The sequence below is a fragment of the Strix uralensis genome, chromosome 4 (genome assembly GCF_047716275.1).
Source record: "Strix uralensis isolate ZFMK-TIS-50842 chromosome 4, bStrUra1, whole genome shotgun sequence".
Lineage (NCBI taxonomy): Eukaryota > Metazoa > Chordata > Aves > Strigiformes > Strigidae > Strix > Strix uralensis.
The window spans coordinates 85,351,931-85,379,758 of NC_133975.1; the positions used below are offsets into that span (position 1 = coordinate 85,351,931).

General features: G+C 43.3%; 1 protein-coding gene across 2 annotated transcripts in view; it reads right to left on the reverse strand.

The window, feature by feature from the left end:
- Positions 1 to 24,992, reverse strand: part of RASGEF1B (RasGEF domain family member 1B) — a 32,790-nt gene extending 7,798 nt beyond the window's left edge. The window contains exons 1-9 of one of the 2 annotated variants that reach the window (XM_074865189.1): positions 24,919 to 24,992; positions 11,592 to 11,774; positions 9,683 to 9,805; positions 8,563 to 8,700; positions 4,156 to 4,368; positions 3,983 to 4,057; positions 2,644 to 2,739; positions 1,945 to 2,047; positions 1,107 to 1,186 (exon numbers count right to left, since the gene is read on the reverse strand). In XM_074865189.1, coding sequence (XP_074721290.1) covers positions 1,107 to 1,186; positions 1,945 to 2,047; positions 2,644 to 2,739; positions 3,983 to 4,057; positions 4,156 to 4,368; positions 8,563 to 8,700; positions 9,683 to 9,805; positions 11,592 to 11,768 — 1,005 coding nt within the window. In that variant the 5' untranslated portion in view covers positions 11,769 to 11,774; positions 24,919 to 24,992. Of the gene's footprint in view, positions 1 to 1,106; positions 1,187 to 1,944; positions 2,078 to 2,643; positions 2,740 to 3,982; positions 4,058 to 4,155; positions 4,369 to 8,562; positions 8,701 to 9,682; positions 9,806 to 11,591; positions 11,775 to 24,918 lie in introns of both variants that reach the window. The other variant, XM_074865186.1, reaches the window with a different exon arrangement.
- Between the last annotated feature and the right edge of the window lie 2,836 nt (positions 24,993 to 27,828).

Here is a 27,828-nt window from a genome sequence, read left to right on the forward strand (position 1 = left end):
CAGAAGGGAACCTTGTTTTAAAAAATGTTCACTCAGCACAACAAGGGATCCAATACAAGTCAGGGGCAGGAAAGCAAAGGCAGGCTTCATGGACCTTCTTTCTCTCTCCACAAAGAAGGTAGCTCAGCTTTAATTCAAAAGCCAAAATCATGAAACTTAAGACAACAGTGGGTCTTGGCACTAATATTCTGCTCTTCCTAGTATGCAGGTTTCTCAGAGCTGATTCAATTGCAATGTCAAAGTAAGATCAGAGGCCTAAAGCTGTTAGTGGCCTCATTGCTCCAAGACTGACTGCTGCACCTCAGTGACTAGGATGACTGCATGGCTCGCAAAGCACGTCCTTAACCAGCAAAGTCCAGCCTGTGTAATAAGGTTGAATGAAATAGGGCTGTAATCTTAAGAGCAACTTCCTGAGCTGTGCAGCTACCCTTGGCACAAGGAAGGCTACTTCCCACCCAAGGGTGGGGGAAGGAAGTGTGAGGTGGCTACAGTCATCCAGTTTTAATCTGTTGTCAAAAGACAAGTCAAATCTCCTGATGATATTAATAAATATTTCATGCTTGTGTCAAGCACAAAACATTACATTTTCTTTATCTTACTAATAAATAACCTGAATTAACAAATCACCATTTACAGCAGGATGGTAAATAACCTGTTGGGTAAATCACAGACTCATACACTGCTGCACCTATCCGATCTTTGACAAAGGTCTTTACTACCTGAAGGTAACTGGCAATCAATTATTTCACGACAAATTTCTCTGAAAGGGCAAGGCAGCCGCCTTACAGCTCACCTTGATTTTCAAAGGCAATCCACACCATCCCCCTCAAATACATCTCCCTTTCAAGAGGTTACCTACATTTTTATTATTTTTTTTTAAATAATTCTTAGCAGGTGGGTTTGGGAATTAATTACTTCAATTTCCTTCTTCCAAAACAAAAGAGCACAACTCGGCTGAACAATTCTTATTATATCTTCTAGAATTTCCATTAAGAACACAAACATACTAAATTACACATGTCATAATGAAGTCAAACTTGCATTTTAGAGCAGTTAAAAGTAAAATGCTATTAACAGCCCCATGTCCAAATATTGGCCAGACTTACCTCAAGAATATCAAATTTGGCTGTCTTTACTTTTGCCCAAGTTTTCTTTAACCGAGACACAGGACTCATGTTCATGCCAGCTTAAGATAAGAGAAAGAACTTGTAGGAATATTTAAAGAAAAAAAAAATCTTTCAAGCAGCTTAGGCTAGTAAGTATTTCTAAAGTAAAGGAGCTATTAACAATAACAATTATTTTCAACAGAGCTACTCAGAAATCAAACTCATCATTTTCTTGAAATTTCAACGTTAAAAACAACTTTGGAAACAAAATCAGTATCTCTTACACAATGAAAGCTCTAATAAAATGCTATGACATTATTTAATGTGGTTTTGATAAAACATGAATATACAGTAGAAAAGCACAAATGAGTTCTCAACACCATCTCTTATGTCTTTCATTGAAAACTACACATATCTACAAAGTTTTCACATTTCAAATTAAAAAAATATTCCCAATATTTTCCTATTAGATATAAAAAGGTGTGGAATTTTTAAGCCACTATGATATATATGGTGTGATAGAAACAATGGAAGATATCAACCCTTCATCTCACAGGAAGAGTTTCTATTCCAATTTAGCACTAAAGTTGGTTTCAAAAAGTGTGGATTTAGATCTCTGAACAGCTGCAATGAAAACTTTATTTTTCTGTAATTTACACGATGGCAGTAAATACTTTCTTACACACATCACACTACAATAATGTTGAGCAATTCTCCACCACTTCCCCTCCCAACTTCATACAGCTGAGCATGCTAAGCAGCAGACTTTTGTATAAAGCACCGCACTTTCTTTATCTGTATTCAAACAAGGACGAAACATCTCAGGACACGTACTTACAAATAATAGCCATTAAGGAGTTGAAGTTGCCAATGTTAAAACATTCCCGTGCCACATCAATGAAATATTCTATCACTCTTGCTCTCTGCTTCTTCTTCACAGGCTGCAAGACATGCCATTGGAGTGTTACGCTCTGCAGGAAACAGAACACTCTGATCCATCCCCAAAAGAAACAACACCCTTGTTCCTCTTTTCCACATACACAACTTCACACTATGCTTAACATGTAGAGGAAGCCACACTGTTGTGTTCAGAAGCCTTCAGGACAACAAAGACAACCCAGATACCAGGCAGATAGAGAGCAAAGACAACAGGCAAAGAACTCTGCCAAGAAGAAGGGTATGAAGAACAGTAGAGCAGAGGAGGGGGTCAGCACAGAGGAGAGAAAAGATGCCTCCATTCACAAGGGGTATTCACAGGAGAGAAGGGCAGGCCAAACACGCTCCTGTGCTAAGAAGGGCTAACCTAGCACAACATCACCACTTTGTCAGATGAACAAGGATGAGGCATGAGTTTGATGCCGAAAACATGGAACTTATTTCCTCTTCAGCCCTGCATTGACTGCATCCACATGGGAAAAAGAGCTGAGAGAATGAAAAGTCAAAGGGCACACTGAAAGGGCACCACACCTGAAAAGGCTTCAGAGGTTTAGACAACTAGATTAGACTAAACCTTTTAGCAGAAAAAGTCTTTGCTCACCATACAGATTTCTGTTGCAACCAAGTAACTGAGCCTGTTAAACCATTCCACATAGGCTTCCAGATTCCGGGTCTTCTTTTGATCTCTGTAGCAGCTCTGCAGACAGAAGAAAAATAGCAACTTCTAGTGTAATCTTCATCTTTTACCTGGGAGAGACCTTTTGGCTTCCCACCTTGTCATCCCCAAACACCATCAAGTAACCAGGAATAACTCAATTACCCAAAGTGACAAAAAGCCTAAGAGGGAAAGCAGCAGTGATAGTATTCGAGCACGCATAACTTCTTCCTGAGCCGTTGGCTCAGTAAAGCACTCCAGTAGGCGTGCAGAATCCATCGCCTGCTGTAAATCCTACCAGGACTTATGATAGACTTATGCAAACAATCAAAGCTAAGTATCTGCTAAAGCTTCCTTCAATATGAGCACTGTGTCTGTCCTCACTCCTGTCCCATTAATACAGTGGAGACAACATTATGCTCTCTGCAAGTGCAGAAGGAAAACAGAAGCCAGCCCACTTCACTGGCACATTATGTTCAGATTCTCCCTTTCCTAGTCAGTGTTATTTGTTCTGTAGTGTCTTGGAACGATTCCCACGCCACATCTCAGGATTGCCTAAAAAGGGGTAGACTGCAGTTTTAGCAATCTCGACATACAAAATCATTTTCAGAGACTGTCTGACTGAATATCAAATTGTAAACTTGAGTCATTCTATTACGTTTGTCAGTTTTAGGGAGGACAGTAATTCAAGTTTTAACTGCCTGGCTTTGGCACAGTTTATTTACAGAGCATAAGTCATCTTGAAAGCTGCACTCAAGGAGATGACAGCTCTAGCACGGTTAGCTAAAAACCCTGCATCCTTGCCCTTCATCTCACATAGATCTAGAGCTCACAGCCCCCCTTCTTGTGATGTGTGCTCTACCTGCAAATTGACCCACTTGCCAGTTTGCTGCAAGAGTGCAGTTTACTAAAAGGAAGATCAGATGTTGAGAATGAGTAACGCAAAAGCCAAAGTTAAACTCAGCTTTTTCCAGCTGTCGACCACATAGGTGGCCTGCAGAAACCATTCACAGGATTAAGTTCTCACTTAGCTTAAATCAGAAAAAAAGCAAATGTGTTAATTCAAGTCAACTTGTTGGCTGAGTTCTAGAGCACCAGGAGTTGTCCTCCAGGAAGAAAAAGCATCAACAAAATTTTTAAGAGGAATACTAAAGCACTTTCACTATAAAGCTCATTTCTGCTGGTTCTCATTTACTCCTGGACCTCGCTTCCAGCTCATGGGGCACCTGAGCTCCAGGATGTTAAATACCACATTTTAGAGCTGCTCCAGATCTGCTCCAATTACCTTGTCATTATCCAAAGGATCCTTTTGCACAAACGCCTGGACAAATTCTTCTGGTCCAATATAATTGAGTCTCTCCTAAACAAAGCACACAAGCAGCCAAGTCATATGCTATGTTAACCTGCATTTCAAAAAGAGGGGAAGGATGAAATCATAGTTGAAGTATGACAACTTACAAGCTCTATGTGCGTCAGCTGCTGAGCTAACACGTAGGGATCATTGCAGACTGTGATTATGTCCCTCTGGATGGACTGGGGCTTGGTCTTTAGAACTGTGAGGCGATCGGTGGACGTGGCATTAATTTTTGCAAGTACTTCCTCATACTGGCTAACAGTGGTGAGCTTCCGAATCAGGTTCTGGAGGAGCTGCTGTACGTTCTTCCGATACATCTGTCACGACAAGAAACAATCCGGAGACGTTTTCGAAATATGCAAAGATAGTATTAAAGTCTGCATAACACCAAAACAGATTGATGCTGATACCTGTATTTGTTGCCAACTTAAGATACGTTCCACTGTGTGAGTTTCTAATATTAGCATTTCATCAGACCAAAAGGAATCCAGCCAAGAATTTAAACACTGATTGTCTCACAGATTCAATAGTGACCTGGTTAGCTCAAGGAAAAGCAGAAAAGATGTGCACAACCTACTGCAAGAAAAGTACCAACAATCACCAGACAAAATACAAGAAATGAAAATACTCCCATCTTCTCCTGCTTAAGACCACAGGAAAAACAATATATGATCATTCAATGATGAAAAAAGGGCCTGCTTCTCTCTGGAGTAAATCAAGACCAATTTCACTGAAGTCAGAATTAAAACTTGCAGTAAATATGAGAAAAAGGAGAAGATAATAAAAACATCTCTCTTTCACCTTGCAGGCCTTTCAATGATGCGGTTTAAGTTAACAGGAGGGACAAATTTAAGTAGGAGCAGGACTTGACTCTTAAGCAGATAGATCTGTGTAACTGACCCTAAGGTGGTTACCGTTCCAAATTCCAGATACCATCCTAAAGCCGTTAAAGCAAAACCTAAGTGAATGAAAAAAGGAGTGTCCAAAACCTACTGGCAGCACAGTACAGTGTGATTGGTCCAAGGCAGGAATGTTTCCCATATTCTAATGAAATTCTCATTCCCTCCAAAGCTGCCATTTATATGGATTTCCAAATTTACTCAAATACAACAGCACTATCTTGGGTCAGATTCATTCTTGAAGTCAGTTATGTTCAACCAAGGCTGGATTTGTCTTGTTACTTGGTAAATAATTGCTTTCTGCTTAGATGTATTTTGATTTTCTAGACAAACACACACAGCATAATTTTTCACCAGGGTGGGTGGGAAGAGCACAAGGGGATCTACATTTTCCTCAGGAAGACACAGAAGTATTACTTCAAGTGCTGCGCTTCCATCAACAGGTGTTAGGTGACACACACACAGACTTGCTTCACTGACCCATTCCCTTCCAAATTCTTTGAAATTTCATGTAAGAGAACTTTATGAAGCGTTTTCTTGCCCAGCTGGTACTCAACTGAGAATGAAAAAAAAAAATCTAAAACACTCAGGATGAATTCTGGCTACTGATGGAAATCACGTAATAACCAGTGGGTTAAGCTTCAAAGCAAAAAAACCCAAACCTTGCCTTAATTTGTGGTTCATGTCAACCCAGAACTGACAAAATCAGGGAGAAAAGGCAAACTGGCAGATACCCTCCAAACCAGAACAAGAAATCAGGGTAGTTACCCACATCTGGTCTAACAGCAGTTCAACATAACAAACATCCCTCTGTCCAGTGATGAGGCAAAATCCTCTTGGCACAAAGGCAGAAGGAAATGCCAGTTTCCTCTCACACCTCATAGATGTATCTGAGCCCACAAAACCAACACCCCTCTGCTCTTTTGAGCTTCAGCCTCCTCTTGAGCAAAGGGGCAGTGACCTCGAAGCACTTTGTGTGAGGATAAGTACGTACTGCACTTTGCATGCATTAACAGGTATTTGCTGCTGGACCATTACTTAATCTCAGGCATTTTTTTAATTCCATATATATAGAGAGATACATATATTTAACAACACACCAATGAACTCACTGAGTATGTCTCTTAGATACTAATTTGACTGTAGTATGGCTCCCAGTCAGCCTAAACATACAGTCTTCCTCTAAATTAGGTTGACCCTTTCCACTTATTTGTCCCACAGTCTTATTTTTTATTCTATATTCACACTGACAATGCTGATATTTATTTATATTTAAAAATCTCTGAGGATTGGACAGCATGGGAGAAAGTGATGGGACACTTCACCTCAAGGTCACTCCTTTGTGTCTGTCCCATATGGATAGTGATTGGAAGTACCATTACTCCCTGCTAGATATGGAATACCATACGTTAAATGAGTTTCCACAGTCAATCTCACTATACGATATCATGGTGGGGGAAAAAAAAAAAGAGAGGTCAGTGCGATGTTGGGCTGCACATGAAAAAGAGATCAGGCTACGGGATGTGGCTTTGGTCTGACCGCATACAGTCAACAAGTGTTTCACAGAAAAAGCCACTGCTAAACGTTTATATGGAACTAATCAGGAAATGGGAGGCAATGGCTGATGGGAAAGGTTTCAGAAGATATACCTTGAAACAAAGGTCAGTTAAGTGGTAAAAGGGACCAGAACAATCTAGAAATATCTCATGAGCATGATGACCTCTCAGGACACAGGGAAAAAGTGGAAGGAATGGAATTAAATTGAGGGAGAAGAGGGACAAAAATAAACCCACCAAGGTTTTTCCAAAGATGATTTTTTGATGTTAGCATGGTGAACGGTTTTAGTTGTACTCCTACTGATAGCTCTTAATAGTAGTGGAGCATGATAATTTGGGAAGTGGATTAAGAAGCTACAAGTAGAAGAGCTGTAGTGAATAGGAATAGGAAACACTGCCTCTTTTGTATCCTTCAAGGTAATGACTCACACAAATCCAAGCAATCTGTAGAAAAGCAAGGTCAAGGAAGTTGCCATTTACTGTTCCAAGCAGTTCACAGTAATGCAAGTCAATTTACTGCAGTGCTTGCTTTCCCTTTGTCTTTCTAAAGGAAACCTCAAAGTCAAAAAAAGCTCAAAGTGAGAGCTAGAAAAGATCTATAGCTTGCTGCCAGAGTAAGATTGCTCCCTAGCGCTCATTTTCTAGCAATTTGTACGTTTGCCTTTCCCCTCAATAGATGATTTCACTGTTTAAACTGCCTGCATTGCCAGAAACTTCACTGTAGACAACCATTCCCTGTTGCCATTTCACTCTTGTATCCACCAACCCAACTGGCCCTAGGCTAAACAGCTCACTCTCTCTTTTTGTGCCAGTGGGTATTTTTCAAATAGGTGTGAGTCCTCAATCTTATTCCTTTTCCTTGAACTGAACTTCAGTTCCCTGTCTTCCTATTAAGAGTACCCAGACACAAAGCAACGGTGCAGGAGCACTGTACAGGGAAAAGTTCCTCCTGGCTCCCCACAGTGAAGGCAAACCTCCACAGTCCAAAGCCCCCTGTAGCTATCTTGCAGCAGTTCTAAGCTTGCTCATCAAATTTGGTATCATTTTCATTTGTATTCTATACTGCATCTCACTCTCTTGTCCCATCTTCCCCATTTTCACAACATCACAATGTATTTTAGCTTCCAAATTTGGTTTAGGTTTGCTCTTTTCCAGCCTTGTTTACAGTCTCTCAAGACCTTTCCAGGCCTTTGGTAGCACTTGCAACCCCTCCCAGTAAAGCTTACCTAAATGCTTGTTAACATGCCGTTTGCATAAGGTACATAAGGAATACCAGCCCCTGAGGAATGCTACAAACACGATGCCATTTAGCAGTTGCTCTTTGTGTTTATAGTTCTTCCAAATGCCACTCCAGTGCCTTTTGTAATCTGAGTATTATGCCAGCTACGCATGATCTGCTTATTGAAACCTTGTTAATTGCCTTTCCACTAAGTGAATATTAATTTCATAATACCTCTGTGAAACTTTACTTCCATCTGAGAACTGGGACTTAGAAAAAGGTCAGGTGATTTCCTTGTGTGCTCCATCCAGAGGAATGAATATGACAGACTTCCTCTCAGCCCATATCTGATGCTTTAAGTTCAAGACAATTCTTCCTGGTCCAGTTTTTTTTTAGAAACTTTTTTTCAAACCTGCTATAACTCTTCCATTGACCTGCTTCTGTAGCTGGAAAACCCAGGCCCAATTCCAACACACTTTACTCACACAAGTCGAAGAAATTATCAACATCAGTAGGGATTTCTCAGATATGCAAGGCTTCCAAGCAGAATCACTAAAATGAAAAATTCTACCAGCCAGCAAGCTGTGTCTATCTGCACAAGATGCAATTATATTATGGGTTTAGGGATGGAGTGAACCTTACCTGTGCTTTGAAAAGGATCTGCTTATGCTGCGTGGTTTCCTCCTAGGCCTAGGTACCAGGCAGAACTTCTTGCCTACCAGCACCTTCATAATAAGTTAGCTTAGCCACCCAGAGCCATACCAACAACAAACCTACAATATCAGAGCATTAAAGGAATGCCTTTTTACCAAATAACTTTGTACACAGACAACTTACCTCATCACCACTGGCTATTCTTTGTGCCAACTCTTTTAAGTTCCTCATCATTCTTTCATCTCGGAAATCATAAGGAAACGTCTCTGTCCATTCAGTCAACAACTGTAGGATTTTGGGTGCAATTTTTCGTATCCGATTCTATTGGAAAACGGCAAGGAGGAATGTTACAAGTAACAGCAGTACAGCACATATCTAACCCAAAGGAAACAGAATTCCCTTCTGTTATGCTCCACAGAGCTATTCTGCTCTGTGGACCATAAGGGTATGAAGGTCACTTAAGTTTTTAAGCTTAACTTAATTCAGCATTGGAATAAAGGCCAGAGCCAATACCCAATGAAGCCAATGAAGAGATTCTCATTGGCTTATCTGATGTGGAAATTAGGCCCCAGGTAGGTGGAAATCTTAGGATGATTCCCCTCATTATCAGGAGTGTCTCAGAGCAAGACATTTATTAGTGTTTCTATAACTTATGGCTAACTATCAACAATGAAAGCAATAAGTCCAGTTCTGCCAGGACTTACGCACATACTATACCTTATAGGGAGAAAGCAATGGAATTATTCAAGTATCTGAATTTAATTTGTGTCATTTTCTACTGGCGTGGAGGTTCTCTCCAAACATCCACATCCTGTCCCCTTTCAGCTCTAGCCATGACATGCAAAGGGGCCAGCAATCTAAGCCACTCTGCAAAGACTGTAGCAAGAGCGTAGCTTAAACATGTGAGACAGGTCAGTGTAATTCCCATTGACATGCTCAATTCATCATTACATCTTTCCAACATTTTGGCATTATATGTCAAGACATTTGGAGCCCTGAAACAAAAGCAACCACTGCAGGGCCAGTGCGAGATATGTCATTAACAGCAAGCACTCTTATTTCTGGGCCATATATTGGTAAAACAGTGTAGCAGCAGCAACAGTCTTCACAGAGGACAGGCTGAGCAGTGTGGAAATTCCACATGAATGTCAGCAAATAAAGGGTCAAATACTAGGTGCTCGTATCAGGTTTTCAATCTGTTTAATCCTACTGAGGACTCTCTTGAGTAGGAACATTTTTCTGCGGGCAGGGTGGAAACATTTGACTGGAAGTAACAGGAGTCCCTGAGAATGAGAGATCTCACCTTGTCCAGGCCAGGCTCACTCAGTCTCTGCTGCTCAATGCACAGATGGCAGACTTTGGCCATGAGCTCATACGGGTGCATGAACAGGTGTGAACTGAGAAGGAAGGTGAAGATGTACGTCCTCTGCAAACAAGAGGAAGACAGAGAAAGGGATATGGACACATTACCACCAGTTTTATATTTTCTCCAAATGTGTTCCTGGCAAATCCATTCCTAAAACTTTACTATCTGCAGAAGAAAACTCTGCATGTGACTGTGACAAGAGCTATTACTACAGCAATAAGCATTTAATTTAACACTTGTCATTGCTCCAGAATCAGTGTTATAAATTCCTGCTTGAGCCAAGTTATGCAAGATTTAACCAAAACAAGGTAGAGAAGGGCTGGTTTAGCTCTCCTATTGCACACAGCCTTATTGCAAGCTCAGTACCTAAAATTACTCAGAATAAAATTTCAACTCATCTTCTCTTGCTCTACAGTAAATCTTTGTGAGAGCCATTACCATATTACATAACTCTTTGTAGGCTGACAATGGAATAAAATTCATGCTGCAAGTCCAAGATACTTAGAATACCAACAGAGAAACCTTGTCTGCTTCTACATTGATAGTGAAAGTAAACAGTCTTCAGAAAAAGAATAAAAAAAGAGGCCAGTTGGCCAGATTGCTGAGTTGACTCAATTTTGCCACGTACACCATCTTTACCATGCTGTGTTTGCCTGTCTGACCTCAGTAAACCACACACTATGACCTTGTACTTCCTTTAAGAATCTCCAAATACTGTTCATTTCTCACAGTATTGCTTGTCTCCTGGGTGAAAGCAGAGGGAACTGCATAGCTTAATTTTACAGAACAAAAATTAGTAACTCATTCTGAGGTTACAAGAAGAGGCTCCTTATTTTGCTTTAATTTTCCATATATCATAATTTAAACTCATTGTGAGATGGATATACAAAATATCCACTCCACTCTCCACATTGCCAGTAGTTAAGTATCTGTGGCACCCACAAGAAAGATTCTACAATGTTCCAGTCCTAGGAACTTGGAATAAACATCATGTTTGACCAATTGATGTCTAAATTGCTACATGTTTGAATTTTAAGCATTAATGGATAAGCACTAGCTTAAGCACAGTCCTGCGCTGCTATTAACTCTGACCCAAGTTAAAAAAGATCCTGTCTTGGAAACATGAATAGATCTACGACAACAACAGAAACTGAATATAAGCAGAGTTATGTCTTCAGCAAGAGCCTTTCAACAAGCACAGATGCAGTTTCATCATCCCTCAGTCATCCCCAACTGCCCCCCCCCCCCCCTTTTGATATCATTATTCTTCTCTAAGAATTATATAAAATGTCTCAATGCACAGATGCATCTAGACGGGCCAAAAATTCTCAGATGACAAATGTTCCATTCTCACGTCCAGCATCTGTTGATTCCAAACAGTGTGGTACTAGTTCAATCAGTTGCTAATTGCAAGATACGTGGGGACCTCACATGAGCAATGGGAAATAACCATTAAAAACTGTTTGTTTTTAAACTAAAAACATTCATACTGTCACGCTGGTGGTCACGTCTTTCTCCTCAGCTTGCCTGTGAGACTTTAAAGGGTCAATGGTACATACAATCCATCAAATAGTAAGCCACACTAGGTACTTACTTTATAAATGAGACCAGGGCTGTGCACCTCACAACAGGAGTAATAAAGAATTAGACTTCCTAGGTCAGGTGAGCTACTGCACGCTGCACTCACATGAAGCACATATTTATCCTGTCATTGCTAAATCAGTCACTTGAACCCCTTCCTTTGCAATTTGATGTGACACATTCTGCTTTTGCTGTACATGTGAAAGTTCCTCTTTACGAGATGCATGAGGCCTAGCCATATAGCTAACTGGGTGTACAGACTTACATCAGGATAGTAATCTACACTGGGTACCAAGTGCTGGATCAGAGCTTCCAGAGACCCTGACAGGAGGTTGTTGTCATGGTAATAGAGCCCTCCACAGTTGTCTTCTTCTGACTGATACAGGTTCCTGTTGTAGCCACTGCTGTCAAACATAGCTGCAAAGGGAGGTGTCTGTGGCATCCTTTCCTGAGAAGACACACAAAAAAGATATGGGATAATTACCACAAGGCACAACAACGTAAGAGGCTTTCTACACTGCAGAGATAGGAAGCACTAGAGCACTAGGAAGAAAACCCAGTGTCATACCCTGGGTTGCCTGCACACAGCAGTAAAGATTGTACCGTCTTCCAGCCTGTGCAGATTTCTCAGGGAAGGGCCAACACAGGCTCTCATCACTGCCTGTCTACTGCAGTTGCCAGGTGCTTATTTTATATCTTGCTGTTTCTTCATTAAATGACAGATAAGAGGTCAAGGTTAAGAGTTAGAAGGAGCGTACAAGAATCCTGACAGGTTTTGGGAACTCAAACTTTCTGTAAAGCTTTTGGGGATGTGGCATAACGTTCATTGACAACTTTGGGCAAATCCTTACAGCAGCTACCTAAGAGCAGCGCTCTGATGGGGAAGCGTGTTCAGGCTGTCATGAGCTGCCACAGCCCCAGTCAGCGCAGAGGGAGAGAGACTGAAGCAAAGCCCAGCCCTGAAGAGGCTACGTGTGAGGACAGTCTCCTTATGCAACACGACAACCACATAACTACAATCAAAAGCTCCAATTTCCCAACTCCACCCTGGTAAATCAGTGCTGGGTTTTTCCAATTCTACCGTGACAGGTGTGACCCAGGCTAAAGACCGACGCTTCAGTGCATCTGTCTCCACCTACTCTCTGAGTGGCTTCACAGAAATTTGGAAAAATATGCCTGTGTACAGTTGCTTATCAATGTTGTCCAAGCTCACCAATGATATCAAAGATGTGAGCAAAGTCAGACATCTGTTAAATGCTCTCTCCAAATTCTGTGACAATATGAAAAATCCAGCCCTGTGTCTTCCAGGTTCAGATTTTCTTAATACTTAAGGAAAAATAAAGCAACTACTCACCAGTCTGCATCTGTGGAATAACCAATTTCCTTGGTCTTACCAAGGAAAAGATCTGCCAGTGCTGCAGGCTGTTCAGTCATCCAGAGTAGTGGGTGGGCAGCAAGGGGGCTATGAGCACCCAAGAGCTCTTTTGGTGACAAAGGCCAAAAGATAAAATCTTTCTGATTATCTGAGAGTTGAGTTCTACCCTCCTTCCCTCCCCTCCCCTCTCTCCTTCCTTTTGGGAGTAGCAGTTCTTGTCAGTTTAAGGAACCTGGGTTTTATAGCCTTGACTGCAAGCTAAGTTTGTACTCAATTTTAACCACAAATATGTGCTGGTTTTACTCTACTACAGCAGTTACTGGACTGTGAGTACTAATGGGCCAGCCACATTCGGGGAGTGGACAGATGAAATGCAGAAAGGTATTGCACACTGCTTCCCCCGCTCCCCTCGCCTTGGGAGGCAAGGGAGATCAAATTGAGAAGATAGTATCCACAGGCTGCCCTGCTTGTGTGCTGACAGAGCATGTGCATGTGCCTGAGAAAAGCATTAATGCCCCCGAGCCATCATTGTAAGTGCAGATGCTGTTGCTTTTCTCTCCATTGTATCAAATCCTATTTGGGAAAAGGCTCTGTGAAGCCACAGACTTCAGCAAACACCAGTCTGTGAAGGCACCCCATTTTGAGAACAACTAGCAACGTGACAGCCTGGAGATAAATAGCATGCTGCCATCTGTGTGCTCCACAACTCACGACAAAGAACTGTTCAGAGTGAGCTCAGTGGAGATGACAAGCTATTAAGTTATTAGCTAGATTCCTGGGGACCTGAAGCACCACACAGAGCCACAGACTTGATGCTGCTGGCAGCATGTCCAGACAATGGAGGCATTCAAACCAGCATAAGACTGAGGGATTCAGTAAATAAACAGCAAGAGAAAGCCCAAAACAGTTGCAAAGACAGAGAGGGACAGTGAAAAGAGCCTCTCAGCCTGTGTGATGGGTGCTGATCCCACCTTGCGAGATGCTAAAAGTTATCTGCATCCAAACGGGAAAGAGTGAGGAGTCTTCATGTCTGAAAAGTGACATGAGTCACTCTGTGCAGCTGTTCAACCAGTGACTGAATTCCATCCAGCCCAACGATTTGGGAGAAGAGAACAACAAAGTCAATACTTGTGCTGCAGCGTAAGAGCATGAGGGGCAGGACTGAACAAAACAAGGTTCCTGTACAAGAGAGTTCAAATTACTGGGCAAGTGAGTAGCAATTCAACCACAGCCACACTCTGCAATGATAAAGCATCTTGATGCATAAAGTCTCCTGGTCTTTGTCTTTCAGGCTCTTTGTAAGGCTAGCAAAGTTTTAGAAACAAAGCATTACTAGGGAGCTGACAGGAACGTTCTGCAGCATTTTCTAGGTTTTCATACTGTTCAAAGCTCACCATGTTTTAATCAAACCAGAGACTTGAACAAATCCAAAATATTCTGCAGGCCACGGCGCTGAAAGATGTCCCGTTTGCACACAAATTCAGAAATCTTTTCAGCTACTGTAGCAAAGTTTACTCAGCCATGAGGCAAGTGGCAGTGGACAGTGTGTAAACACTTGCCACCCACCAAACCTTATACTCTACAAGGTAATAATACTCTACAAGGAGTAGAGTATTATTGCATCTGCAAAGCAACTTGACATCAATATTGTCACTGTAAAAAACGAAGGAGAGTAGTGGTTTCACTCCAGATTTTTGCTTTGGGTGGTGAGAGTTATGTGAAATCACAACTTATTGCTGGCTCGGCTCGCTAAAACATCTATAGATTCCAGTTTCACCCTGAATTGGGCTGTTTTGGTTAATACAAAGCAGACTCGGGCAGTATCTCATTTCGTGGGTGATACAACGTTTGAGGAAAAACCTCCACTTCCACCATACCACTAACTTCTGTCATGGTAAGAACTGAAACAGGTGTGAATCACAGCAGGGTTTTCCTCCAACGTATTTTACACATCCATACTATGTATTACTGCCAGTTAAAATACAAGACTTTTCAGAAGGTCTGCAGGCAGTGCTTAAATTCTAATAACTAATTCCCAAAGGGAATTTGGGTTTGCAGCACCGGCTGTTCTTTTCCTTGGTAAGACCAAGGAAATTCGTTATTCCACTGGCACTGAGATGCAGACTGATGAGTAGTTGCTTTATTTTTCCTTAAGTATTAAGAAAATCTGAACCTGGAAGACACAGGGCTGGATTTTTCATTTTCAATTTGAAGTTGCAGTCCCCTAACGCTCAGCACAACACTTACTCCCACAACCACGTGGATCCTTCTTCAGAAAAAACTAAATTTGAGACACAGAGAGCCTCCTAGCCTCAAGAGGAAAGAAAAAAAGTCATCAGGTCATTAACAGATACACTGATTCATAACAATAAAATAAAATTTCCAAAAGTCTGGCTGCGAAAGGTACATATTGGCTCACTTGTTTGCTATCTATTTCTGGATGCTGCTTGACAGAGATTGTTCAGTTGTGCTTCAGTGAGACATCAAGCTAAGAGATGTTCTGTACGCTCCACGTTCAAACACTGTGAACAAGACACTGGACGCGTTCTCGATGCAATGAAAAGGGATGATACCAAAGTGTGACAGAGATAAATACAGCATAGCCAACAGGATGATTCATCCAACACATGTGCTTTTCCAGCAGGACTCCTTTATTACCTCGACCTTGACTCTTCTGTTGTATTTTATATGGAGGTGGAAAAACAAAGCAGCATGCTTAGTTCTAACTAGCTCAGGAGCTAAATACATAACACTAAACCGTGTCTTCAGAATGACTTGAGTGGAACTTAAATTTGGTCACTGAGCAGAATCTGGACCACAAAGCCTTAGCATATAGAGCAGAGGTATCTTGGGACCTAAAAATATTGATAAACCACAGCAATATAAGATCTGACAAGCAGGAATTAGAAAAAAAGACAGGAAATCTGATTTTAGTGAAAAACATGCTGAGAGTTAAAACTGCAACTTTTTAACTGGGCTTTGAAAACATTTGGCTATTACTAACATGAAAAACATTTCGCTCTCCTTTCTTTTTTCTTTTTTTTTTCCTTTAAGAAGGAAAAGAGTGGCTTTTTTTTTTTTTTTGTTAAAGACCCGACTTGAAAGAAAGAGCAATTAGATAATTTCCTTGCTCTACCAGTGATGTTCTCCTATGACAGAGTGAAGTCGATAACTCCCTGCCTTGTGGAAAGAGGAATAAACATTTTTTCTGCATTTAGTGTCATTATGGAGAACGTGAGATCTTGGGCATTAAGGTCCAGATTCTGGCTTTGAGTAGCCTCTGACAAGAAAGAAGTCACAACCTTCCCAGTAACAGCAGTGTAAATGGAAAGCCAGAGCCAAAGACGATGTGCTCAAAACCCCACCGTTTCCTGCAGGAGATGAGTTCCAGTTTGGCAAAACTAAAAGAATCAGACGTAGCTTCCAGGCTGCCAAGGTCTTGTCCAAACCTCTGTGTTCAGCAACAGAAGAAAAATCTGTTTTCTACTAGCAACCGTGGAAGGTTGCATTGGTTTGTTTTCATTTATATTAAAGATCTCAGCCTGCCCGTCGGGTGTATAAAACAAAGCCAGAAATATGGACAGCTCATATCCTTTACAGAAGCACCCACTGAGGGGTTCAGTAGTAGCCATGGAAGGTGCCTTTAAAGACACTGCCAAACATTTTGGTTATGTGCAGGTATCTCCCATCCTACATCCCTCAGCCAGAGGAATGGTGACTGAATTTGTTACGAGTCCCAAGTCACACCTCCTCATAGAAGATACAAACCTCATGTGTGCAGTTACATCCCCTCAGAGCTGCTTCACCACTGAATCAGAAACCCCAAACCACATTTTTAGTAGGCGATTACCATCCTGCCTTGTTCTTAAGGATGCCATTACAAAATTGAGGTATGGCAAAACAAAAGTCTGCTGGGGAAAGGACTATAAATCTTAACACCTTGCACCAACCTGGGAAAGTCTGAGCAAGTCAGAATGAGCCTCGGCTTTCACATATAGAAAGGAAGTAAGGACTAGGTGCTTGCCAACAACATCCAGCTTTCTCTTGAGTGTTTCTGAAAAGTGTGGAGTATTTTAGACAAGGGCACAGGCTACCCAAAACAAAAGCATAGCAGACACAGGGGGCACGACTGGTTGCATTCCATACAGCTGGGTGTGTTTGCTTTGCTTACAAAAGCATTTGTTTTTGCACTGAAAGGTAAAGTGAAATTCTACAGCTCAAGCTATTGAGAAGATAAGAAACCTGAAACACTCCCAGATTGGTGTTTCATATGCCTTACTTGTAGAAACTAAGATCTTATAACTATCCCAGCTCAAGTCCTCCTGCTTCCATTCTTCCATGCAGAATTTGCCATACAATTCTAGCAGTGTGACTTCAGCACCAACTTTGACTTACAGTTCCTTCCTATATATTGTCCTTCCTAGAAATACTTCTTAATAACTGTACCTTGTAAGAGGCAGAGCACAGAATAGTATTCCATACTCACACAGGAGATTGAAAGAGGAGTGATATGGGCTTTTTCCTGGCTGAAATTGAGAGCAAGACTAAGAGCAACTCAGAAGGAATCCACCACAGAGCAACACGAGTGCTAAAACTATCCATAGGTGATATTGCTAGACAGCGACATAACAACAGAAATGCATCTTGCACACAGCAGAGACCAGTGAATTGCAGTCCCTGGCAGGGAAGGCAAAGATCTGAGGCAGGCATAACAAACCCCACTGAGCCTTAAGAGACTTCCTCATTTTCACGAAACCAGCAGAGGAACAATTTTGTAAAGTTTACAATTTTGTAAAGTTCTCAAAAAATTCCCCAGGCAACAATAGGCTGCAAAGGAAGAAGAAAAACCCCAGCAAGCAAAGAACAGACCAGGAACTGAATTTCAATGAAAGGCATCTTCCTCCTGAACGTGCAAAGGAACTCTTTCTTGGATCTATAAATAGTCGCTGATGGTGCAGGAGGGTCAGATGCAGCACTGCTGACTGATCACTCACATATGAGAACTTCGACGCAGTAATTAAGCAGATCCCGAATCACCCGAAACTAAAGACCTTGGCTACTGAACTGCAAAAGTGTGATGGATATGAATGCATTTGTGTATACGCTTGGGAGCCTTAGGAAAAGCGCAGGGGGTTTAAGAATGCCTTGAATTTCTCGAAACATGTAAGGGTGGAAAAAAGGGAGGAAAACAAACAAGTTCCTCTTGATGCTGATGTGCTGTAAATCCATGTCCCCTGCTTAAGTCCCAAGAACCAACCTCCCTTCTACCCTTTCCCCGTGCTCTTCTTCTGTGGGGCAGAAGAGTGGTGCAAGTCTGATGATGCTGAGGGTGGCTGTGCCACAATGTTGCTGCAGTGCCATGCAAGTACATGGGCAGACTACACCACTGCAAAAATCCCAATTGCAGGGAAATTACCTGGGCCAAGGGAGAGGGCAGGGCGTATGTTCCTCCCAACCAAAACACACGAAACAATTTGTATTGCTGGACACACAAAAGCAGCTGCCTTGAAACACAGAACATGAAAAGAAGACCACATGTGTAATATATTAGCTTTCTCAACACGCTTGTATCTTACCTTGATCACAACGCAGCTGAGATTTTTATCTGTAGGTTAAAACTGAGGCGGCCACAATTATTAAAAAAGATACTATACGAAGTGTGCTCCATCACTGACTGATTAATCTTTTTAGTAAGTTCATTTGTAAGTTATTTTTTAATTAATGGGCAATTTCTTCATCTGGATGATGTCCTTTTAACATTTGAATTAAATTTTCAGTTCAAAATAAGGCTGTTCTCCCATGGGGTTTTTTAACCTTGTAAATTTCTTCAATAATCCCGCTTTTTTTTTTTTTTTTTTTTTTTTTGGTTTCAGAAGAGAAGTTTAAAATGAGCCATACAGGGTAAGTATCTAAGTGACATGATGGATTAGCACAGCAGTAATTATATGTCACGAGCCACCAGAGATTCTAGAAAAGTTCAGTCCATTGCACACTCCATAGCAACTCCTGTAAAGCTCGAGTGATTTACAGAATGGATGGAATGGGAAAGGGTGCAGAAAGGCCTCAGACCAGTCAAAGCATGCAGTGAAGTACCATCCATCTTAAACAACAGACAACACATGTAGCTACTCTTTTCTACCAAAATTTATGAGCAGGCAGCTGGACTGAAAGCAAAAGAAGTTTTGATAGACAACTAATACCGGGATCATATTAAGAAACAACTTCCCCCCACCCCCTTCCTGGATCTATTTTCATTAAAAAATTCATAAATGGTCCATCCTCCAAGCACTTTGTTTAAAACCAAACAAATGCACAAGCTGAGTATGATCTCCTCAGTCCTACACATTAAATTTCATTCAAAATTAGACACCATCAGGAAAGACAGACAGCCTACTGGCTGGCCAGCACAAAGTGTTAAGAAATTGGCTGGAACTGCTGATGGCAAAATCGAGAGCTTTGAAATAGGAGTACAAGTGTATTAAATGCAAAGAAAACACAGGCACGCTACTGAAGCCTTATGCTTTTTTAACTCACTGAAGCAGGATGGGGTTTTTAGAAGTACACAGCATTCCCCTAATTGCACTGAGTGAAATACAGAAGAGTTTTGCCAACTGTTCTGTTGGGAACAGAGGTCTTTTAAATATCATAGTCATAAAACCCTAAAATGCCACCTCTCTATTCAGTGTCTGTCAGGGCTCCCATCCATCAGCAAGGCACAGAGCTCTACAGACCCAAGCAGGTTTCCATCCCGGCCTCCCGTGCTGCTGAGCAGCCAGCTGAGCTGCTGCTCATCAATCAGCTGATGAATTGCTACGGTTTGCAGTCAGGAGTTTTAAGGCAAGGGAACAGCAGTGATGATTTACTTCAAAACATCACGCTGTAAACCAAGTGATTCAGCAGCTGATTCATGGTGGCTCAGCTGTCCAGGAACGGGGTGGACCAGCGATGTCATCCATGCTATGCCATCCCCACCAGTGAGTCAGAACCCTGACACTCTATCATTTCTGCAGCATGCTTTGTGCCTCCTGTGTACTTCAGACTGAAGAGACAGAAAAATCGATGCTGTCAATAGAGAAAGGAGCAGTTTCCCCTATGCTATCATCATAACAGTACCACTGATTTTAATGTCGTATTAGACTCCCACTAACCTTGGGGAATATGATCCATTTCGCCCTCTACAACTCCCTGAAAGGAGGGTGCAGAGAGGGGGGATGAGTCTCTTGACCCAAGGAACAAGCACCAGGACAAGAGGGAATGGCCTCAAGCTGCACCAGGGCAGGGTTAGACTGGCTCTTAGGAAGTATTTCTTTGCAGAAGGGGTTGTTGGGCATTGGAATGGGCTGCCCAGGGCAGGGGGGGAGTCCCCATCCCTGGAGGGGTTGAAGAGTCGGGTTGACCCAGCACTGAGGGATCTGGTGGAGTTGGGAACGGTCAGGGTGAGGTTCATGGTTGGACTGGAGGAGCTTCACGGTCTTTTCCAACCGAGATGATTCTGTGTGTGATTCTGTGTGATTTTATGTGACAAGGATATAAACCTCTGTAATCCTAACCCATCTGAGGTGACCAAGGCCAAACCACACACATTTTCTATCTGCACAGTCAGTAGGTAAGCGTGGGTCCAAACTAGTTCACAGTGATAACCAGCTTCATCAAGAACTGTTCACACATTTGTCCCCAGCCAACAGCAGAAGCATCATTTCAGTGCTTAGACCTGGCAGGTGGGAGCTTGGATCTGCTTCTGACTCTGCTACAAGCTCCTCACGTGGTGTAAGTCAAGTCACTCAGTTTCTCATTACTGCATTCCTCTGCTTGACAGTACGAAGAGGGATTAGTGTGGGGTTATTTCCTTTCATGAAGTTCCAAGATCTTTTTTCAAAAGGGGTACAGTAGGTGTATCACACTATTAACGCCAGAAGCACAGTACTAAGCCTTAAGCATGAAGTTCTCTTGACACAGTTCCTTCTTCAACCTCATCAAAGCAAGATGCCTTCAGAACCCAAAAGCTGTTGCTCTTTGCAGACATCCATGCTTGGCCTTCTGGTTAAACCTACAATACACTTCAGAAGAAAGAACCATTCCCTTTCATGATCATAATAGACAGGCAAGTTATAATTTACAGCAGCAAGCTGTAATATTGTTAAATAACAGTACTTAATTTCATTTAACTGGTTCTACCTAAAATGTCATTGCCAGACATCTCTCTTCTATTTAGAAGACGCAGAAAAAATGCTGGTTTAAGGCGGTGAACAGTTCACATAATATCTGTTTTTCCATTTACCAAGACCTTATGCTTCCATGAACAATACAGAATTTTTACTGGCACTTACAGACGTACAGCAAGTTGAAAGCAGTATATTTAGAGTTTCTGCAGTAGAAACACTTCCGTGAAAAAAACACAACAACAAAAAAATAAACTTTTTATTGTTTAGGTTGAAGAAAAAAAGGGATGGTCCCACTTTGGCAGTTAAGAAAGCAAATACAGCTCTGTATCTGGGTCAGTTATACTTTCCTCACACCCATTTATGCCTGGGCTGAATATCAGCCAGTGGTTTCCAGACCAGAGCTGGGTCTGAGGTATAGGGGACTTGTACAGCAGTTGGCTCCAGCTTGGCTGGCTCCTTGGGAAATCATGGAGAAGAACAATCTAGCCAAACTGACTGAAAAGAGTTTTTTCCCTAGCCTAGGCAGGGCCATAGCAGAAATATCCTCCACTCACATGCTGCATCTGCCGGTTCGTGTCAGCCTTTAAGACTCAACAGCAGTTCCCATGCTCAACCGAAGGTGGACCCTTGGGCTCTGCAGTCGATGGGTCAAAGTCTCCTTGCCTTGAAACAATTAGATCTATGAAGTCAACACACAGTAAGTATGGTATTGAGCAAACGTATACCATCTTGGATTGTGAAAGGATCATTGTAAACACAGGCTAATAGTGTCTGAATCCCTGCAGGATGTTTAAGGGAGGATCAACCCTCATGGGCAGGTACTGTCAGGTCAGCACGCTGCTTTCATGCGGAAAGCACCTGGCCTTGTATCAATGAGAGCAATTATCTCAGAAAATATCCTGCTCCCCCGTCTGACTCAAGCATATTTATCCTCTGTCTTATTGCTTATGAATCTAAATGTCATTGTGCTGGTTGATGCAGACTCACAGTTTCCCAGGCTCATCTCTCTACTGGTGTGTAACCTGGTATTTCTGGCCCCTATTTCCAGATGTGACAAGATGCAAGCAGAGTACCTGACCCCATGGGAGGGGCAGGTGACCTGGGGAACGTTTTACTGTGGGGAGAAGGTGCATTTTAATGAATCAAACCCAAAAGAGTCAGAATACGTGGATCTGAGTCATGCAGTGCTATTCCAGAGCCACCTAGGAAGGCTGAGCTGTACTGTTTCTGCGATCCTGCTCACTTTCTAATAAAAATACAGCCATACCGAACACCATCCTCACTGTTCCTCACTGTAGTGATCTAGTTTTTTTAATACTGCTTCTCACAGCAGCTATCGTTGAGGAGGAATTAGCAAGAGCTTTCAGCTAGAGGTAGAGTCTTTGCCTCCTGTTTGCAAATTCTGTATTGTCCTTGTTGTGGCTGCAAAATGCACTCTGGAACTTTTGTTTGCAAGCTCATTTTCTAGCAAAGTGTTTATTAGATGATGTGGCTCTGTCCCACAAACCCACAGCAAGCAAAGGGCACTTGTCAGTGCTTGCAGAGTACACCTGTATATCTACTAACATTTGGGAAAAGATGCTTAAGGATGAGAAAACACAAATTTTGTCTCCTTCATTGAAACACAAGCATCCTATTCCAACCCACAGCTTCTTCCTGTATTGCCCAACCATCTACTGAACAGCAGAACAGTGCTCAAATGACTGAAGAAAAGGAAGACATGTTGAGACAAAGGCAAAATTAGCTTTCCATTCAGAAACACTGCATAAAGATACAAGGAAATAAACAGTTCAAATCACCTCTACCTCAAGAAATTGAGGGCTGTCTTCTGAAGACTATGCTTTAAATTAAATCTCCTATGACAGCTACCCGGCTCAATGCTGGAGCTTTGACACTAATCACGCCAAACCGGTGACAAGGATCACAGTTAATGGAAGGAACTCTACAAACTGAGCAGGGACACAGCTTCAAAGAACAACACACCCACACGAAGGATGTGTAAGAGTGAAGTGAGCACCACAAGCTTGCTCTCTTCCAAGTCATTTGACTGAGCTCCCACCACTTCTAAGCATAATGACACTCTAGTTAAAATCAGTACTAGCTGACTGACTGCAGCCCTGCAGAGAAAGAAAAGCTTCCTAAACCCTTTGATATAGATGGTAGGAAATCTTTGGAGTGTGAACCACCCAATACTTTTTACACCTCCTCTCTTTGCACAAGAGCCCTAGAGCTTGATATTCAGAAAAGCTTAGAGCGACAGTGCATCCCTGTTATCAGGAGTGTTGAGCTCTTTGGTCCCAAACATCACTTAACCCTTTCAGAGATGATCATTTCAGAGGCGTTTGAGAGTACCAGTTCTACAAAGTTTTAACCATTGAGCTTTGTAGCACTTTTCCAAGGGTAACACCAATGTCCAAACAGCCATGTAGTCAAAGGTAGCCAAGAAAGATCCCACCCACACAATTTTTCCAGCTCTAATAGGTGTCATAATGCCAGTGATGTAGTACAAACTGGCAATATGACCCTCACACAGCTCATTCCTATCCTCACCCCAAGAAAAACTCACTTTTTATCTACTCTGGGTTATAAAAATAAGCTCCCATGTTTTGAGCTTTTTCAGCTTGCATTCCTTCACCGACAAGTCCAGTGTTGAATTGTGCCTGTCATTTCTGACACGGCGTGACAGCAGCTCACCCTGCGGACCACCAACAAGTACGGTGACTCAGTGCATTCCCCAAGGACTGTTCAGATACAACTGGAGCACAGGTAGCAACACACTCTGCTGTTCCCAAAAACCTCAGCAGAAAGAAACCACGAAGAATGTGAACCAACCGGGATTCATTTTACCATCCAAAAAACCATTTTACTTAGTGTGGGGCACTGCTGTGCACTTAACCCCTGACAAACCAAAATTTTCTTTCCTCTTTCCTATTAGGTCTCTCCACCACAGCCCCCCAGTTAGCTACTTGGCTTTAGTGTACTTAGCATTGATTTTCAACTGATTACCAGCTTCTCTCCCAGACATCTCATTTGCAAGCTGCAAGATAAGCCTGAGGGACTCATTCCTCAAACATTGTTCTTGGCTTTCAAAACAAAGACACAGAGGAGGGACCCAGTCCTGCCTGCACAAGTCCCCATTTCCCACAGCTGACACATTATCTCAGCCCACCGAAGCCGTAATCTTACTGAAAGCAACCCCCTCAACACTCCTCGCGTTGTGTGAGGTACAGAGTACCTCTTTGCTCCTAGCTCTTTAGATTTTTCAGGCCATTATTTCCCCTCCAAGAGGAGTCAGCCTTCCTCTGTTTTATTCAGGAAAACTCTCCTGAAGTTTTCCTCACCTCTCAGTGCTACATTTAGCTTTACACACAGGCAGGCAGGGAGGCACTGCTTGTTGTTAGAGCTGCCTTAGTTTACAGTCCGGCCTAAGCACAACATCGCTGATGAACAACACATTGGTCTTGGGTCATTTAACAGCCGTTTCGCTCCTTCTGCCCCTGAGCTGCTCCCACCTCACTCAGCACAGGGGCCTGAAGCTTTACCAGTCACACACAGCAGATGCCCAGCAAAAGAGAAGCCCATAAACACACCTGAGTGACACCACCACCACCACCACCCCCCGCCCACCTCCCCGTTTCACGCAGCCCTACAACCACAATCTGGCAAATTAGTGCTTTTTCATCTCTCCTATCCAAAAAAACAGCCATCAATTGAATCGATGGGCTTAAGCAAAAACAGGGAAAGCTTCTCTGAGGGATTACAGCCACAGAAAGATGACATCGTGCAGTTTTAGGACCCTGTTCCATCGTTATACAGGTAGAAGGACCCAACCACCGCACCACCAAGTGCTTTTTCTGCTGGGCTGAAGTCTCTCTGCCCTCCCCAGCATCCTGATCCCCCAGAAACGAGCAAGCTCGGGCTGTACAGAGCTGGGGAGCTAGAAGGGACATAAACACCAGGAGAGAGCGACCATGCTGCCGGGGCTAGGAAGGGGATGGAGGGATGGATAGATGGACGGACGGACACTCGAGCACCGCAGACGCCCCGGACCGTACCTGGAAGTGGCCGCAGGCGCTTTACCGCCCGCAGGTACGCATCGTCCTCGGCTCGGCTCGGCTCGGCTCGGCTCAGCTCAGCTCCCCACCCCGCCGTTCCCCTGCCCGGGACTGCCGGGCGGAGGCGGAGCGCCGGGAGGTGCCGCTGCCCGCCCCGCCCTGGGCCGCGGGAGGGGCTGAGCTGGCCCCGCCGCCGCTGCCCAGCCGGCTCCTGGGTGCCACCGGCGGGCCGGTGCCACAGGCGCTGGTTTGAAACCCGGGGCTGAGCCCGTGGGCGACTGGACGCGGCTGAGATTGCGCGGGAGCGGGCGCTGCCCAGGCGGCCCTGGACCTTTACAGGCGAACAAGAAGAGGCCACGCGTACACGACACTTCCTCCCAGCAGCCTCCCAGCTTGTGTTTTCAGCACTGAGGATTTCCCGAGCTCAGGGCTGTTCGTCTGTTCAGCGACGCTCAGCACATCTCTCTTTCCAGTACTCATCCAGTTCCGCCCGCAGCCCATCCACAAAAGTCTTCAAAAAGGACTTGCGCAGATCCACCAGAACTCCTCAGAGAGCCACTGTCCTTCATTTCACAGAATCCCAGAATCATCTCGGTTGGAAAAGCCCTTGAAGCTCCTCCAGTCCAACCATGAACCTCACACTGACCGTTCCCAACTCCACCAGATCCCTCAGCGCTGGGTCAACCCAACTCTTCAACCCCTTCAGGGATGGGGACTCCCCCCCTGCCCTGGGCAGCCCATTCCAATGCCCAACAACCCCTTCTGGAAAGAAATACTTCCTAAGAGCCAGTCTAAAAAATTTCTCTTGAACTCAGCTTACTAGCTTCCATCTCATGTTCCCTTCTCTTCCATGGAGGGCCAAACATTTCACTCCTTCGCACTCGCTCCAGAGCACTCTGAGTTTTCTCCATTTCTTGCACAGCATCCTCAGTCACCACTTTTCCAGGCTGGAAGGCTTTAGTCTGGAGGAGGCTGAGGGGAGACCTCATCGCCCTCTACAACTCCCTGAAAGGAGGGTGCAGAGAGGGGGGATGAGTCTCTTGACCCAAGGAACAAGCACCAGGACAAGAGGTAATGGCCTCAAGTTGCGCCAGGGCAGGGTTAGACCGACTCTTAGGATATTATTCACAGCAGGGGTTGTTGGGCTTTGGAATGCTTGAAAGACAGGAGCCTCTGGCTACTATTTCTGCACACAAGCATACAAGGAGCATGTAAACTTGAGTTCCTTTGGCCAGGATTATTTTGGAGGCAGGCACACAACCCTACCTACCTGCATTTCTATTTCTTTAAATTCAGTCTCTAGAAAGAAATGCTTTAAAAATTTACTTTCAAAATAATTGAGCTGACAAGATAACAAATAGGAAAGGGACCCCAACACAAAGGGCCTTTGCCCACACAATTCCCTTTCTGGAACTGGGACTTAAAGGCTCATGTAATCTCACTGTGAATTTTAGAAATTACTTGCAAGTCTTCAAGATCTGGATTCGCACAAAAGCTCCTTCTGTCCGTCTGCACAGTGTCACATATAATGTGACGTATAACAAAATGACATTGCAGTGTTATTTCTGAAGGAAGATGACACAATGCTGAGCCAGAAGCCACAGCCCTTACACACGTACCCTGGTCCTTTCCCACTGTGGTGGGTATGTCAGAGGATGGTGCAACGTATCTTCCCCAGGCTCTGCTCTGTGATGTTTCCTCTCTGTGACAGGTTTCCCAACGCAATAAACTATTTCACTTTATTGATTCCTGTTTACCCCTACAATTCTCTTCATCAGACAACTCTTGTCGCCATACCTACAAGAAATCTACTAGAAAAAAGATTTAGACTTCATCTAGATAAAGCGTTTCCCCCTTTTCCTTTCGTCCCTCTCAGATTCGAGGATAAACATGTTTTTCCCTCCCTGTGTCTCCCGTATTCTCAGACACAACCTTTGTTTAAAGCAGAAATATTTTCCTACAGTAAGTGCATGTTATCCTGGTTTGTTCTGGTGCAAGCTGACAAGAGGGAGGGCAGCCTGTGTTCTCCTGGCAGAGCAGTGCCAGGCGGTGCAGCGAAAGACACGTGGTGCGTGAATCAGCAGCGCTGCACTGCTGCAGGACTGGCACATGGTACAGCTCAGGGGGCTGTAACTCAAGGATCATGCTAATCAAACGAGGTAATTTGTCTGCTGTGCTTGGCATTGCTCAGGCCTCATTTGCAACAGTGCAAGCGGTTACGAATAACTTGGCAAGAGTTGAGAGGAGATCAAAAGTTGTAAGGAGGTCAGAGGTATAGTTGTGAGCTAACGTTCCAAATGCAGAACATGCCCAGTCTGCATTGCTCAGATGCTTTGCTTATTTACCCTCCCCATTTTTGATATGGTAGTGCTCACAACAGCAATGCAGATTAAGGGAATTAAGCACAAACAAAAACTAAAAACTAGATGGGGGCTGATTAAACCAATTAGACTGATGTTCACTAAACAAGTTCTTTGCGGGCAGTGTTCTAAAATCCAGGCCCAGGTCCCACGGCTGGATCTGCTGGCATGAAACCCAGCATCTAGGTTGGGCTTTAACATGCGACCCTCTCCTGTGGTAGAAATACAGACCACAATCTTGGGCTGCAAACCAGGCCTCCGCTTTGCCTGCGTGTTTGAGCTGTGGAAAACTTCATCCACAGCCCCATGTTATCTCCATTATTACTATAAAAATTTTTTTCATCCAAATATGAAAACTGAATGTGTTACTTCAAAACAAACTGGATTTTAGGAGAGAAGAGATTGTTGTATCTAGTAGACACAGGAAATCTGTGGGCCCATGTGTGCAACGAAACTACAGTTCTGGCTAACTGTAACCAGGCTCCTGGGCTTTCAGGCCCACTCCAGAAAAGGTGGGTTGAAACACCAATGCCAGTATTAACCGCTGAAG